This window comes from Tachypleus tridentatus, unplaced genomic scaffold, assembly GCF_004210375.1.
Source record: "Tachypleus tridentatus isolate NWPU-2018 unplaced genomic scaffold, ASM421037v1 Hic_cluster_2, whole genome shotgun sequence".
NCBI classification, from domain to species: domain Eukaryota; kingdom Metazoa; phylum Arthropoda; class Merostomata; order Xiphosura; family Limulidae; genus Tachypleus; species Tachypleus tridentatus.
This window is the reverse complement of record NW_027467782.1, coordinates 42,058,946-42,076,333: the sequence shown is the minus strand read 5'-3', so window position 1 is coordinate 42,076,333 and position 17,388 is coordinate 42,058,946. Positions and strand designations below refer to the sequence as shown.

At 33.3% G+C, this 17,388-nt stretch overlaps 1 protein-coding gene and 1 long non-coding RNA gene across 3 annotated transcripts; one reads left to right on the top strand and one right to left on the bottom strand.

The window, feature by feature from the left end:
* Positions 1-2,133: 2,133 nt before the first annotated feature.
* Positions 2,134-6,977, bottom strand: LOC143243180 (uncharacterized). Of its 2 annotated transcripts, none has more exons than XR_013024140.1 (3): positions 6,668-6,977; positions 2,739-2,812; positions 2,134-2,253 (listed from the first exon to the last, which is right to left on the bottom strand). It is a non-coding gene; the product is annotated as an uncharacterized LOC143243180 (long non-coding RNA). The 2 variants fall into 2 exon arrangements; XR_013024139.1 differs by having other exon boundaries at positions 2,162-2,253; positions 6,682-6,977.
* A 3,069-nt stretch (positions 6,978-10,046) lies between these two features.
* LOC143243319 (uncharacterized) lies at positions 10,047-12,445 on the top strand. The gene is made up of 4 exons (XM_076487165.1): positions 10,047-10,160; positions 10,353-10,406; positions 11,511-11,586; positions 12,221-12,445. The coding sequence occupies exons 1-4, from the start codon at positions 10,049-10,051 to the stop codon at positions 12,303-12,305; spliced, it is 327 nt and encodes a 108-aa protein (XP_076343280.1). The 5' UTR covers positions 10,047-10,048; the 3' UTR covers positions 12,306-12,445.
* The last annotated feature ends 4,943 nt before the right edge of the window (positions 12,446-17,388 follow it).

The following is a 17,388-nucleotide window of genomic DNA, read 5'->3' as shown; positions in this document are numbered from 1 at the left end:
CATGAGACCTGTACAAGTAAAACTTTATACAACCTTCCCTAACAATGGCTAGTGACCAATAAAACCAGCCTATTAACCTGAGACACACACAAAATCATCCTCTAATACAAAGAAAAAGCAATATGCAAAAAAATTCACATAATACAAATTTGAAACTCCCTTAAGTTAAAAAGAGAAAACAGACCTCCATGATGGTCACTGAATATTAAAACTACTGTATATATATATATAAACCAGTCTCTGTATTCCAAAAGACTAATAATTGATTTTCAGCCACCACCACTAAATAAATAGTTGAGATTTCCAAGAATATGGAAGCAGATTATTAGTCAAAACACAGGATAAAAAGTAATGAATAACTGGTATCTAGTAGTTAATAAAAGTTCTCAATTAACAATCAGGCTGAAGTGACCATACAGGTTACCAACCATGACAGTTCATGAGCATCAGAACTATGGGATGAACTAGACAAATACAAAAACTTGTTCACCATTTACCATTCAGATAACTAGACTAGACTGATGTTTCAGGCAAGACTAAGAAAAGAGGATTCTAAAGTATTCTAGAGATGTTTCTCAAGCAAATTAGAATGACCAAATACAAAGTTCACCAAAATAATTATAACAGAAGTAAACAATCTGACTAACAATTACTTTGAAATTCTTTTAAAGCCTGTAGAAAGGTCCAGTGATTTAGTCAACAGAAAAATATAAAAAAAAAGAGAATAAAAGCAAATAACTTCATGAAGAAATCACAATTCCAAGAATTACGTGACAAAACAAGTCACCTCACATACAGCTGTGATAAGACATGTAACTGGATTACTCAAGTTCAAGAGAGCAAAGTCAACAAAAATGTATCAATTGCAAACATATATGTGACATTTATAATCACAAGTACAAATGCCATAAATACATTGACGGATGTCACTGACAATGAATGTAAATCTCGTGTATATATTTGGTTCCCAGATACACAAAAAGTGTTCTTGACTGAAGCCAACAGGCAAAAAATTCCACATTAAAATGCACACAGAAGCATTTAAATGACATAGTCTTAAGTACTCACATCAGAAACTCAATGATGAGTAGTGTTGATAAACAAAATAACACTGAAAGTCACGCGTTTATCTGATTAGAACAGCAGCATTTTAAAATTAATTTATATGCAAATTACTGAATTATGTGCAAAATTTAATTAAACATCTTTACAATCCATGCATGTGAATGAAATTAACATTATAGTATATAATTTAATGTTTATGTTATCCAAGTTTTAATTCTTTGTTACAACAGAAACATTTAAAATAAATAGTTTGCTTGTCACATGATCCAAGTTATATAAAAAAAATCTACAATTTAACAGAAACTGACTGTAAACACATAAGCTCGCAATGCATACAACTGTGTAGATGCCAATGTATTTTCACATGTCCTTTTGAGACATACGATATATGCAGTCTTAGAACTCAATCCATTGCAAAAGAGAAATAGATTTTACAGCCTTTTATGGGTGTTATGCCAATCTTCTATACTTTGGAAACAAATTTATGATGTACAAGTAATTAGTTAATACAAATGTACAAAGCTGTTATAAAGAGCTCAGTGTACACTCACTCCACCAACAGTTATTATGAAATTGGTGTACAGTTTTTGTACCGAAGTCGAAGTAACAGCCTGCAGTACTATTATCTACAGCACTTACAGTGGTTTGTTACCTCAAAATGCTATAGTTAGAGACAGTTGAACTGTAATTAAATCTAATTTTTATATTTTAGTTGACCGTGTATAATTTATGTTTTAAAAATCCTATTTGAGTGATTTAATGGTTTTATAAGCAACTTGTTACATGGATTGTGAAAGCTTTATAAACAAGATGGTATCTATAACAGCCATCCTGTTTTGGCAACACATCTATGTGGGGAATTTCTCAAAATAACTTCTTCATAAAAGGCCTATTGGTATCAGTTAACATATCAGAATAAATAGACAAAGAATTTTAAAGGAGAGTTAAAAATAAACTATAAATGAAAAGATAAAGACGTTAAATTACAAATATGTGAAAAAGATGACTATACTAATAAATTTCTATAAAGATGTAAAAGGTATGTACACATTTTGTTAATTTTAAAAACATTTCCCTGCACTCTCTGTTGATGATGACAAATAGAGTTAGTAATACAGTGCATAAAAGAGAAAAAAAAGTACAAATATTTACCTTAAAAAACAGCAACTGATGTTCATTTGTGAGGTTCTAGAGGTTATGCAAATGAAATGTAAAAACGGTAAGGTAAAAAGTATTATTACTTTGCATGTGAACTACTCAGAGTCCAAGTGTAAATAACTACATTAAATAATGAATTTTTATTAGAAAAATCCAAAAATATTTACAAAATAAAACTTTTGCTGAAACTACTTACTTTAATGAAAGTTTGTTATCAAGTTTTAAGGAAATAATTTCATTAACTAGTTTCATTTTTGAAAGGCATTTCATGAGAGTTGCATACTTTTCTTCCTGTGAGCATATATCATTCTTCAAGGTTTAATGTCTTCCATAATGTAACTGTTAATTACATATCTATATACATAATGTATGGCTATGTTACATACATATACAATATTAATGACTATTCTACAGCAACCACATAAAATGTATTTAGTCCAAAAGCAATGTTTACATTACTTGTAATATCTTTTAATATGAACTTAAATAGTAGACTTTTGTAAAGGTTTACTAACCTGCCTAAGATCAGCAAAGCACATCTGGAGTGCACCTTCTTCAAACCCTCTAACAGGTTATGAATTAGCAAACACTATTGAAGACAAAAAAGAACTCAGTTTAGTTTATATCCATTAGTGAATAATTATTATCTGCATATGTTTTGAAGGCTTTAACACAAAATATTTGGATTGCCAACACAATTCAGTTTTATTGAAGCATAAAATGCTGTTTTGTTTTTGTCTTTGATCTGCTTAAACATGGTCTAGAAAGCCAACATCCAAATGCAGTGGAGATTGTGTGAAAAGTTTATCAAAATGTGTGGAATAAGATTGACCTCATTTTGTAGAAACTTACTGCAATGAAAGAAGTATTTTCAGGCAATAATGCATTATTATGGCCATCAAAATTGAACATGATTTATAATGAAATAGTTCCAAGGGAAGCAGGAAACTTGAAAGTTGTTCTTAAAAGATAAATGAACCCTTAAACAAATAATACTGTGTAAGACTATTAAGTATTCTGATTATTTACACAACTGAAAAATAAATAAGAACAAAACTACAATAAGAATTTCATTAATTAATCAACAACAAAATAAATCTCTTCACAGAGAACTAAATTTCATTAACAAAAAATACAATTCCTAATTGACCTAAAACTTTAAAAGTTAATTATTCTTGGGTATCTTTGAAATTAGATTTTGATAAAAATGGTTTTATGTTTCAGATGTGGTTTAAATAAACAGTTTCAATTTTAAGGTAATAACATTAAAGTGTGATGGTCCATAAGATACAAATTTTCCAAACTCTTCAAATTTCTTGATTTGCATATACTGTGTTAACCTTATTTCCCCAGATGTTAAAAGCTTTAAAAAATAACAACAAAAGCACATTCAATTTTGTCCATAAATCATCCATAAAAAGATCATAGCATAATGTGTTTGCTAAATGACCAATTTCCATCTTCAGTCATTGTCTAATTCAACAGAAATACCTTTGTTGCAATATATGGAAAATAGTCAAGTAAGGAAACTGTTATTGTATTAAAGTCTATCTTTATACTGTGCTGTTTGTGTCCCAGGAACCACAGTACTTACATTATACATACATTGTACCTCACTACTATAACAACTGAATAACACAAGCAAAACCAGGTTAATATATGTGATTCATCCTCACTGTCAAGCTGAATTCAGAGAAAGTACACCTTACTTAAAAGATGGGACTAAATATTTGTCCACAGAAAACCATCCTTTCCTTTTCACTACTGTCTTACATTATACACTATATCTTATTAGGATGATAAAGCTGACTTAAAACTGTAAAATGTTCAAAGTTGCATCGCCTACTTCAATCTTTTTTATCTACCTTTGTACTAAACTCACTGACTCTTTTAATCTTTTGGGATCTTCTAGAAATTTTTCCCTCTGTCCAGGATGTTTTTTTGGCCTCCAAATTAACAAGTTAGGGCTGAGAGATGCCTTGGGTCTCTTTTACAACTGGATGACATATCCATATCGAGGCTTACAATATAAAATTGGATATAAGTAGCCTTGTTAATTTGGAGGCCAAGAAAACATACTAGAGAGAGGGAAAAATTTCTAGATGATCCCAATTTTCATGAAAATATAGGTGATTTTCAACAAAATAAGATGTTAAGCAGGGTAACAGTGAAAGTTATGTTTCCTATACTGAAAATGTATTTCATATAACTAGTCTCATTTAGTGCTGCCCTCTATGTGGAAAAAAAGAAAGTAAAACATGCCACAAGCCTTTTTCCTCCCTTCCTTTGGAAATGACTCATTTTAATGTCTCTCATGCAAATTACCATGGATAATCCTCCACAAAGGAAAGTGCTATACACTCATTATATGTGCGACTTCCTCTATTCAGTTCTATCAAATTACTGTTTTGAGTTTTAGTGGAGAATTGAATCACTCATTTTGAGTGGAGAGGAAGTACATTTTATGTATAGAAAAACTAACTTCTAATATGGTACATTAGCTGTGCTTATATAATCAGATAGAATCACACACTGAATTGGTGCAAGGGAAGAAAAGAAGCACCCTCTGAAAGAGTACAAGGACACACCTTGAGTCTAAAGAATTAGATATGTAGATATGATGTGGGAGACTACACTACTTCTAAACCAGCCATACTCTTCACCAATCTGGGAAATGTGTTGTATATTCTGGTAGACAAAAACTGAGAAGTAAATCTAATTAGTATTGGGGAAAATGGAAGTGTCCCGAGACACAAAGTGGCTAGGGCATGATGGACTGTACTTGACAACTACATCCAAAATCTGTGCTGCTGGAAACTGACACAGATAGAGAGGGTGGGTGTAGAATGAGGATCATACCATCTTCACCTAAAATTAATGAGACCAGAAGGGATATCAAACCCCTGACTCCTGAAGAGAGCGTATGTTAAGAATTCAAAATGGTATATCAACTTAGAAAACCTGATGACCTGGATTGAAAAACGTGTATGAGAGAGAAAATGACCAGAACCAACCTAAGACAAATAACATCTTCAGAATAAGCTACACAAAAGACAGTTGATGGGAAAGAACCATAACAATCCCAAGTTCTTCCACCATGCTGTATCAAGACGATTGTAGGACGTAGGCACCTACTGTTTGTAGGCCCTACCAGCCATATAAGTTAAACCAAAATTAACTTTTAAGGAAAATTTTCATGGACCTATAGTTTTCATAGGCCCTAGGCACTGTGCCTAATAAATAATTCAGCCTTGCCTCCACAATACAGATAAAGTATAATTGAAGGAGGAAGTCAAACATATTCACTACAATGTGCAAAAACTTATGTTTTTTGCTTTTACTCTATATTATAAAACAAAAAAAGGAGACTGAGAAACTGATTGAAAGACTATGACAGATAGCCAGTCTTCAGTTTTAATGACAACAACAAACAGCTGGAATAGAAACTGTGAAAGAGATGATTTCCAGATTCAATGTTCTGTTGGACAGAAGGTCTTGAACTACCTCCAACAGAAGCTGGCTGTTAATGGGATCCTGAGGAAGGAAAGAAATGGATATCTGTGATAAAAAGAGGAAGGTAAAGGAAGCATAGGACATGTCCAAATAATCCACCAATCTGTGGTGAAACACAGCCAAGGGGAAGAAAGTCACACAACTGAGCTCCCATCCAGTTATCAACTGGTACTGTTGATATTATGATGATCTACACTGAAAAAAACACCTGGAAAGAGGAACAGGTAAAAGCTGGGGAGCACTAGGATGGGAAACAGGAACAGGGGCTTGTCTTGATTCCAACTGTGGCAAATGTGCTACCAAAAATGAAAGGGTAGAGTGTTGATGCAGGTGTCCCCAGCATACATTTCCAAAGTCTGGAATACGTTTGAAAATATACTAAGAAACAGAGCTACACATGATTCCCTAAGTGGGCAGCAAATAAGTCTGACAGAAGGCTGCATTTTGACCCAGTATGTTTCAACAACAGAAAAATTATGTATGCAAGGTGAGAGTAGAGAATGAAAAATGAGTTATCTTAGAAGTAACAAAGGAGAGGCTGTTCCTCAAATACCTCAGGACTTTCGTACAGAGTACCTGAAAGTAAATGTATGGTAGATAAATACCACAAAAGTAAGGATAATACAGAGGCATGGGTTAAAAGCACTGGAAGTCAGGGGGTACTCCCAAATTGGCAAAATAGATTCCAACACCTGTGAGTCTTACAACGGATAGGCTACTTGATGGTTCGTCAAACAAACTGTCCACAGCACATAGGAAGCAAGACATGCTGGAACTCTCAACCAATTATGAAGTACAATGCTTTGTATGAACCCTAATATCCAAAGAAAGTGGGAAAACTAAATATGGTAAAGAAGAACTGAGAACTATCATACAACAAAAAAGGATGAGGATTGTAGGAAATCATAAAAAGGGATAAAACATCACATACCTGAGAAATCATACCTGAATACGCAATATTAGACCGAGCTGACTCTGCAGGAGGTGTACAGGGAAACATGAGAAAATCCTGTGGTGGAAAAAGGCTATAAAAATCTTTCTCGGAATGAACAGGTTCAGATTGTTCATGAGGTGAATAACTTCAAGAGAAAGTGGCTGACTCACAGAACGACCAGTCTCTCATTGAATAATTGCAGATAATTCCATTAACAGGGTTGCTTGCACCTCCAGCCACAGTTACAAAACCGGCACTCTGTGCTACATCAACCTCATGTGCTTCGTAAGCACTCACGAATTTTGAAAAACAAACATGTACATTATTATATCAACTATACTTTGTCCTATCCATTGCCGACGACCAAACACAATATTTATATAAGCAGCTTGTCACAGCAACGAATCTTACGGTGAAGACGTTTTCTAAACTGATAGAGTGTGATCACAATTAACTATATTTGTGAGAAGACATTGATATTAGGCCTGTGATGTAATTAACTCCACGATTTTTATATTCAGCCCCCTAGGTATCTTCATGGGAGAAAATAAATAAATTTCTTTTTCTTGTAATTCTGTTCCAATCAGTATGTAAACAGTTTGTTTATGATGCTTTTATTTTTAATATTTTAACTCAAATTGGGGAAACTTAAGGGAAGAATAGAAACTTATTAAATTCCGTATATATGATTTACCTGCCAGGCGAGTTGTTTGAACTATTTTTACAACAATAATTGTGATTATTTAGCAAGTATTATTGTGAAACAACAATGTCTTATTTTGTAATAAAATAACGTAAACATTAGATGTTTTTTCACACATATTTCAATTTGTATATTTTAAATTCAAATCAAAGCTCTTTAAAATGGAACTGTGGTTTCTGTAGCCTCATCATAAATTTCACACCTTTTAGTTTCTGTACTTTGTCAGCTTTTAGCGTTTAATCCGTAACTCCGTAACTTTTATCAGCTTTTAGTATTTATTCCGGAACTCCGTAACTTTTGTGATATATTGTTGTGGTGTTTCTTCGTTGCCTCTAAGCATGATGTGAAACAACAATATCTTATTTTGTGATAAAATAACGTAAACACTGGACGTTTTTTCACACATTTTGAATTTATTTATTTTAAATTCAAATCAAAGCTGTGTAAAATGGAGTTGTGGTTTCTGTAGCCTCATCATAAATTTCACACGTTTTAGTTTCTGTACTTTGTCAGCTTTTAGCGTTTAATCCGGAACTCCGTAACTTTTATGATATATTGTTTGTAGTTCGTAAATACGTAAGCAACAATATTTATAATATTAACAATGAAACAGTATCTTAGCAACACAGATAATTAGGAGACATTTTGGAAAACGTTCAAGTTACTACTGCGAGCAAACTTTAAGATATAGAGATGGTGAAGTTCTTATTTAAAACATTGCTTTTATAGCATTATATGCTGTAATAATAGCAATGCCTGGACACATAAAGGTTAAACCTCAAAGTATTATACTTGGCGCCCCACAGGTGATTCCGTGTGTCCCTGACAGCTATGGGATCAAAACTTATACCATTGATGTTTTCCAGTATTATTGGTTTGGCCCCTACGGTGGAATAGCAACAGACGATGATAAAATTCGAGTAAACAAAGCCACGGGTGATTTAATGATTTATAAATTTGATTTTTCTGATACCGGTGTGTATAAGTGTGTTATTGAATACTCAAAAACTGGGAGATAAAAGCACACAAACCAATTTTCATCACTCATTTCTTGGAAGGTAAATGCTTATAAGAATCGATTTTGGTAGTGTTTAGAAGTTAAAAAAAACTTTAAATTATGAATCGGATTCCATCCATTTTTACTACAATTTACGTAAAGTGTTATATGTTCGATTTATATTTAATGATTGTACATAAATTTTCCAAAATCCATGAAATCACCTTTCCAACTACCAACATACAGCTCACCGCCATTGTTTCCGCGTTAAGCCTGAGGTGTTAAAATGTTGAAAATCAAACTTGTCTGCAGATATAAATTTATCATTACGAAATAATTTTTGATTTATTATTATCATATTGTTTGTTTGTTTTGGAATTTCGCACAAAGCTACTCGAGGGCTATCTGTGCTAGCCGTCCCTAATTTAGCAGTGTAAGACTAGAGGGAAGGCAGCTAGTCATCACCACCCACCGCCAACTCTTGGGCTACTCTTTTACCAACGAATAGTGGGATTGACCGTAACATTATAACGCTCCCACGGCTGGGACGGCGAGCATGTTTTAGCGCGACGCGGGCTTACGAGTCGCACGCCTTACGCGCTTGGCCATGCCGGGCCTATTTTATCATATGCAATAACTAAATACATACATAGATATGAATAAATTTAATCAATAGCATAACACAATTAATGAAATTAGACATTCCGTGAAGTCAGAAAACGAGATAACCTTATGTTAGAAATTAGAAAGGTTTTGTTGTTTTCTTTACAAGTCATAGAACAAATAATTTTAAAAAATCAAAAGTGTTGAATGATTTCTTTAATCGTCTGTGAAAATATTGAAATTACAAAATGCTACAGTGTTATAGCAGAAAAATGTTTCTTTTGTAAGTTCTGGTATTCAGAGACATTGTTTAGCCACTTTTCACATCCGATGAAACAATACATTCTTATCATTTGAAATAAGAAAGTTTGAAGAGCTTATTTGATTAACTGTATCTGTTACTGAGCATATCTTTAATTCTGATCTGGGTGTAAGACTAGAGGGAAAGCAGCTAGTCATCACCACTCACCGTCTTGGGCTACTCTTTTACCAAGGAATAGTGGGATTGACCGTCACGTTATAATGCCCCACGGCTGAAAGGGCGAACATGTTTGGTGTGATGGGGATTCGAACCTGCGACCCTCAGATTACACGTCGAATGCCTTAACACATCTGGCCATGCCGGGCCTTTAATTACCAAAATTTGCGTTTTTCATATAGGAAAGCTACAAAGGGATATCCGCTGTACCAACCGAGGGGAAATCGAACCCTTAACTTTAGCATTGTAAATCCTTATTTATTATTAATTATGAAAATACATTGATTTGAAACCTCCTGTGACTTACGATACAATAGATAAAGAGCAAGATAAGCCATCAACTATATTTGTTAGATTTTGTTTATACCTTACAGGATTTCCAATGTATGAGCTTTCACGAAGAAAAGTAGTTAATAATTTGTTATGAGCCTAAAGTGTCATATCAGGTCAAAAATTCCCCAAGTGGCCCAGCAAACTGTTTGCGTGCTTCCAATGCTAGAAACCGGGTTTCGATATCCGTGATGGGCAGAGCATAGATAGCCCATGATGTAGTGTTGTGCTAAATTACAAATAAACAGTGCAAAAATATTATTTCTTATGTCAACAATACTTGAACTACGAACCATCTTATACTTTATTTTAGCATGCGTACAACCTAGTGAAAACTACCAATGTCCTGAAGGACTCACACTGAGACATAACCTGTGTTGTAAGTTGTGCTTTCCTTCAAAGCGTTTATATGTGTGATCAGTATTTGTGAATTTTAATTTTTAAATAAATCGAAAAAGGAAAAACTGTTTCGAACAAACTAAGCAGTAAATTAGTTATTATATACTTCATCCATTATTTTATTTTTAATTGTCAAAGTTAACATTGTAAACATTTCAAGCTTTTTTCTTAGATCCAAGTCAACCAGGAACGGAGGAAGAAACATACGTTCCTTCTCCAAGGAAAAGTAAGTTATGCTACATATAAGATTACGTAAAACGTACCTTTAACGTGAGATAATATGTGTGGAAAGGTTGGTGACAAAATGTCGTGATGGAAAAATATTACTGTGACGATGTTTGTGTTGACGCGTGTTGTTCTTTCTTCCCATTAAATTTCTTCAATCCCTTATTCATGAAGGTAAAAAATGTAGTAATGTGTGAAGACCCGATCTCTTATAATATTCCAGTGCATTGTGGACATTATTTTCTATTCTAAATAATAAATATCTTACCATTTCACCACTCATAGCAACTCAGGTAAAACATGATTCACCAAACCACGTCTATCATTCCCACTAATTCACTGTTCACAGTTTGAGCTTTTCTGTTGTCTGAAGTAAGTTTTTGGACCAGTAATTGTATGCCATAAGTATTTTCCTCCTCCTAGTATTGTTGTATTATTTAAACCTTGACTATTTTATAAAAACTGGTTGACTAGAGCAGAGTTTTACATTAGTTTACAACAAAAAGACCGTCCATGTACTTTCCCTTTGAATTGTTACCGATAGTTTTCCAATATATTCTCTTTCGTTTGTAGTTCATTTAAACACTAATTACAGATTTCTTTGAATAGTGAAACATATAAACAGTATTCAGTTTACAAATTGCTAGTAAGTCAGTGTCGACAATCATACATCCTTGGAAGTCTGAGAACTTGTTACTTTTGCCTTTTGTCTTGTTACAAATATATATATCTGCTGTAATGGTGGTCAGTCACGTGATGCGTCAAATGATCATCCTGATTTGATATGAAAACACAGTCAGTGTATTTGGTTGTCATAAGATATGATAAGTAAATACCTTTACTTGGATTATCAAGGAAGAAAGTAAATCTAAAGTGATACTTCACACTTCTTTACATGTACTGTTTTATCCATGTGCATTAAACTTATATGTGTTTGAATAAAGAGTGGAACTTCTTCGATTCCAGTAACTCAGAACGCTGTGGTTATCTTGTTATTTTCACTGTAAGTATACCAAATGAAACGTAGCCTCCTCAATACTATCATATAACAAAAACAAATTGCACTTGACTAACTTTCTTTTTAACTTGTATTTTTCCATTTCAGCACCATCCATGTCAGAACATACGATTCCATTGGTAACTGCTGCAGTAGGAATACCACTTTTGTTAATTTTTTTAAGGTAAGAACAAAACAGTATTTTTTTATGTTTTGTTGAATAGATCTTAATATAATTTCTATGTTATTAATAGTTGAACCATGTGTGTATATACTTAATAATGAATTTAAAGGGACTGAGAAATAAAAAATATATTAGTTACTTTCTTTTAATTAGAATGATAAATAATCAAAAGGATACAAACGCTTGCATTAAAAAGAAATATATAAGGGGAAATTAGCATCATCAGTTTACAATAAAGTGTATTTTAAGTGTGAAGATTCACTTAAAGCTTAAATTGTGGATCACGTTTTACAATATTACAAGTTCTTCTGATGAAAAACATTCCTTGTAAGTATGTTATTGTTCAACCTGTTTTTTATATGTAAATACAATAAGGTACTGTGCGTGTCAGTAGAAATACTTCAAATTGAAACGTGTAAAATATGGGTAACCTAAATTATTACAATTCGAGTACTTGAGATAAATATAAAAGGCATTTTCATTCAAAAAAGTTCTTTAACTAATTAATGATTTTCAGTTTATTTGAATATGGTCTTAAAATTGAAATTTATCAGCGAGTATAATAATTATTCAATTATCCCTCTTGAGCTATAACATTTTATTCCTTTTTACATTTGTTAACTTTATTTTAAAGAGATGCAGCAGGGGTCAACTTGCAATGTCCACCGTGGGGAACTGAACCCGCCTATTTTAGTGTTATATGTTCATATACTTACTGACGTTCCACTGGGAGAGAACGTCCCTGTGGCTGTCGTTGTTAAATATTATTATTTCTAGATTATAATTATATTCCATTTTTAATTGACATAACACTGATGTACAAATAAGAGTCAAATTAAATCATCCATGTTATTTATTAGCGCTTTTCTTTTGTAGTGTCATTATTTGGAAGTGCAATTGTTGTAGATGTAAAACAGTAAAATCAGCTAACACAGAAGACCATACAAATAAAGATGATAGAAAAAAAATTAAATATTCACTTGTACCACAAAAGATGAAGACCAGTCTGTTAATAGAGACGATAAGAGAAAATGTAAAAGTGTAAAAGAGAAGAGGGCCAAAAAAGTCCAGAATTTTCATCTTCCTAAAGTAAGTATTGTGATAACGGGAAATGTCATCACATTTCATACCGAGTGTCTGGGACTTACAACGCTAGAAACCGGCTATCGATAGCTGTGGTGGGTAGAGCACAAATAGACGAACATAACAAGAATGTAATATACCTTCAGTCACATATATTTACTTACTTTCTATACATTTTCATGCTGGTGTTCTGCGTGAAGTTTAGACACCGTTATAAATATAATGTATTAAGGCTATAAACTTTACACTCTAATCTTCCACCTTATAAGAAACGTTTCAATTTAATGGTATCGATTTTTAGAAGGACATTTGTAGTCGGTTTAAATGGATACTTGATAGACGTTGTGTGTAGATATATATATATAATACAGGTTTCTTCTTTATCATTGCAGCCATCTCAAAACATTTTCGAAATTGTTGTACTCTATTGACTCTGTTTATGAGTCATGTGTTTTTACAGTTGTTGACACAGTTACGGATGAATCTTGACTTGTTATAGGAATACAACAACTTTATGCCATGTCGCTAAGCAACAAAAGTATAACCTGATATTCTTGTTGATCTATGTACTCAAAGTATAAAGTGAAATGTATGAACAACAAAATTGTAAAAATTACATATTTTCTACTGTATTAACATTTGGGAAGATATATGAAAGATGCTTCTAATATGGCCATTTTAAAACCGTTCCACTTGGATAGAAGCTGTTTCAAATTGTGGTTCTAAGCCCGCTACGGGGAAAGGAAGGCGTTTTATCAGTATTTTATCTCATGGTTTTCATTGATCTTGTCACATATGAGGGAGACAATTATTCATGTCGTTAGATAACTTTTCATTAATTATGAATTTACGTAAATTCCGTCCAGAGGACTAGTACTTGCGCAAGTATATAATAATATTTTCTTCATTACCATTCAAGCCGTCTCCAAACCTTTAATAAATGTTTATTCTATAGATTTGTACTGCATGACTCTGTTTATGAGTCATTACCTCGTAAAGTTGGCTCTCACTCATTCCATTTAGTAGTAGAGAGACATATATACGTATGATGTATAATGTGAGGACTTCCATCCTTCATATACTACAACTGCTAATTTAGTTGTGTAAGACTAGAGGGAAGGCAGCTAGTCATCACCACCCACCACCAACTCTTGAGCTATTCTTTTGCCAACGAATAGTGGGATTGACCGTCACATTATAATGCTCCCACGGCTAAAAGGGCGAGTATGTTCGGTGTGACGGGTATTTGAACTCGCGAACCTCGGATTACGAGCCGAGCGCCTTAACCACCTGGCTATGCCGGGACATTTATCTTTGCTTATTTTCTTTTCCTGTTTAACAAACCGGCATTAGCCAAATTTTCTTTGCTTGGATAACTGTAGAACTTTATTGTATCTTATCTGATAAACACCCCTCTCATGCCAAAATTTTAAACAGTCTGATGTTCTTTCTAAAAAAACACCATTTACGCACCACATTTAAAATGTATTTTATTTTACGTCATGCTATCTGTGCTAGCCGTTTCTAAAGCAGTGTTAGAAGGAAGGCAGCTAAACACCCACCGTAGAAAGTGGAATTGACTCACATTATACGCCCCAAGGGCATGTTTAGCACGCGGGCGCGAACCCGCGACCCTTTATCGCACGCCTGTTGGCCATGCCAGGAAGCATCATTATTGTTGTTTGTATTCTTTTGCGCTTTAGTTCAAATCGATATTGATAAATTTCGCAGCGCCATCTCGATGTTAACACTCCTATGAAAGTGGGGCCTAATAGGCCCCAGAGCAACTTGAAAGGTTATTAATATTAGGCTAATAATTTTGTATTTAAATGAAATTGCCATTTAAATCCATTAATGAATGGATTAACGAGATTCCCACTGTCCCTCTCTACTATCTAGCGAAACCACAGCCAGGGGAACGAGCTTGGAGAAATCAGGACTAGAAACGTCATTTCGTAGGAGTGTTAAGCTGCTTCCAAACAAATATTAAAATATTCGAATTTTAAATACAAAGGCACCCATAGATTAAGGACATCTGGTGGAGCCCAGAATTACGACCGAACACTTATAACTCTAAAAGTCTGGTATTAATGCTCTTGGTGAGCAGACACAGATTGTCCGTTTTGAAGTTTTCTGATAAAAAAACCAACAAAAACGACATTGAGTGAAATTCTCGATAATTGCAGCAACTAAATTAAAATATACATCACGCAATTTATCATTCTTAAAAGTATAGTTGTTGGTACCAACGTTTTTTTATTTCAATTTCTTTTTTAGTTTGATTATTTTTGAAATTCTCAAATTTCTAATAACGCTTGTTAGTAATTGTTTACATTTTGTTCTGTTTAGTACTAGAGAAATATGATACTTTCTACAGAGTTTTTCCCCGAAGTAAAGTGGAAAATATTTCGGTATGCACAAGATAAACATTCCCTTCCCTTTTTACTTATTAGAAATCAATTTATAGAGTCAATCAGTTTGCTCAAAATTTGGATATTTCAATAAAAGTGTTGTTCGAAAACGTATTTGAATCGATATCCACTAAACTGATATAGCCCAGTTATCGGTAGTTTCATTGTATTAATTTCCAAGAGGTAATTTCGATATAATGATAACTAACATCAACCTATTCTGATTCTTGTTATTTTTAGAAAGAACCAAAGGCGAATGTTTTCACCCATAGGAAGGACATTCAAAATAGTAATGCATCAAGTAAAATAAGAAACATTATCACGAGCCTTGAAGGATCACATGCCAAATATTTTATAACAACACAGCCTCATAAATATAAACCAATTATCTCATATATATCAGAAACTCTGTTAACTGAAAGGAAGAAGGTACCTTCACATTGTAGACGTCACAACAAATTTACGAAATATAAATCAATGAGACCTCTTTACTTCAAAGAACTGCGAGATTTGTTTCACGAAAGGAAATCATCAGAGTCAGAGGGTTCTGAGGACTAGAGTAGACAGAAAAATTGAGAAACGTAAGCTCCTGAAACATATTTAGATCCACAAGAATTTTTTGACTAGTGTTTAACCGAATTAGAAAGCCAGATGCAAGACAACAACAGAATAACTTCTATGATCGGACGATTTTCTTCACTAATAAGAGACAGTGGAACTCGATTTGTGTTTTCTTGTCCCAGACTTTCACAAACTTCACATCGATAAAAAAATTAAAATAAAATGTATGTAAATAGAAAATAAAAAGTTATAGAGTATTTTAAAATTGCCTGTTTTATCGCTTTAAAAATCCATGTTTGTTTCAAAGAAAATGATTATTTATTACAGAAGCTTTATAAATTATAACTTCACTGTAGACACACAAGTTGGGGAAAGAATGATTTTAAATCAGTAATTAATATTTTTTGGATATACAAAATTGTTTAGTTTAAGAGTTACTATTCAATTTATTTGATGAGTTAATATTTAATGATTTAAAAAAATAATAGTGATTATTTAACTTTAGTTGTATGACGTGGCAAACAAACAAACTTACCACGTTGATAGTCCTCGAGGAGCTTTGTGCTAGCCGTCCCTAATTTAGTAGTGTAAGACGAGAGGGAAGGCAGCTAGTCATCACCACACACCGCCAACCCTTGGGCTACTCTTTTACCAATGAATAGTGGGATTGACCGTCACATTATAACGCCCCCACGGCTGAAAGGCGCATGTTTGGCGCAACGGGGATGCAAACCCGCTACCCTCAGATTACGAATTTTCTCAGACAATTAGTCAATGAGAAAAAACGTGAAGTTAGCTCGTGTGAGAATAATTAACCATATCTGGCGATATGATAAAGTTAGTTTCAATGTTTAATAAATATAATAATTTGTATTGTAAAAGGGGATCTATATTAATTGAACCATTCTCTGTGAATTTTGATGAGAAGTAGACAATTTTTAAAGTTATGATATAACTGTTGTAACCCATGGGGTACTTACTGAGTGAATAATTTACTAATAGTACTGTGAGTAAAAGTAAGTACTGTGTGAAAAATAGTTTATATTGTCAATTATAGTCTTAAGTAATTGAATCAGCCCAAGTGGATATTTGAAAATAAAGATTAATTATTTAGAGTTTTGGATACAACTGTGATATTTCATGGTGTAAATAATTTTGTACATACGTTTGTCTTATTTTGAAGATATTATTATTTAAAACAAAACTGGTAGTTGACTAGAAACGGGAGTCTACCAAAGGTTACATGGGGTTAACAGACAAATGGGTAAAGAAATGTTATTTATAAAATATGTAACGTTGCGAAGGAATGGAAGTCCATTACTAACAAGGAACAGCAGAAATCTCAGAATAAAGCTGCTATAGCAACTTCTATAGATGGTGTTGTTAAGAAACTAGAAAGTTTGACTGTCAACATAGATGCTGCTGCCAAAAGAAAGAGAATCAATAAAAGATGCCAGATTTACTATGAGAAGGAAGTTCCATTTCTATGGTTAATCAGTACACGACTAACAATCAACTTAAGTTAACAAATGGATCAACAGTGTCAATAGTGATTGGAGCATGTTACAGATATTCAGAAGTACCAGCAAATCACAACATGCCAGTGAGTGAAGAATATGTTGGGGACAAAAGAGTGAAGTGCCTACAAGAAATTGTTTGCAGTAGTGAGAGCCAGTCTACTATATTATGACCACATGAGAAGCAAACTACACATGTGAGTGTGTGTGTGTACTTATTGATGGGACAA

What these genes read in the sequence shown, in the direction of transcription:
- LOC143243319 (XM_076487165.1), top strand. Translation starts at nt 10,049, where the DNA reads ATGTCAACAATACTTGAACTACGAACCATCTTATACTTTATTTTAGCA. An exon ending in CGTTCCTTCTCCAAGGAAAA is followed by an intron (nt 10,407 to 11,510) that starts GTAAGTTATGCT and finishes TTTCCATTTCAG; the next exon opens with CACCATCCATGTCAGAACAT. An exon ending in CTTTTGTTAATTTTTTTAAG is followed by an intron (nt 11,587 to 12,220) that starts GTAAGAACAAAA and finishes TTTATTTTAAAG; the next exon opens with AGATGCAGCAGGGGTCAACT.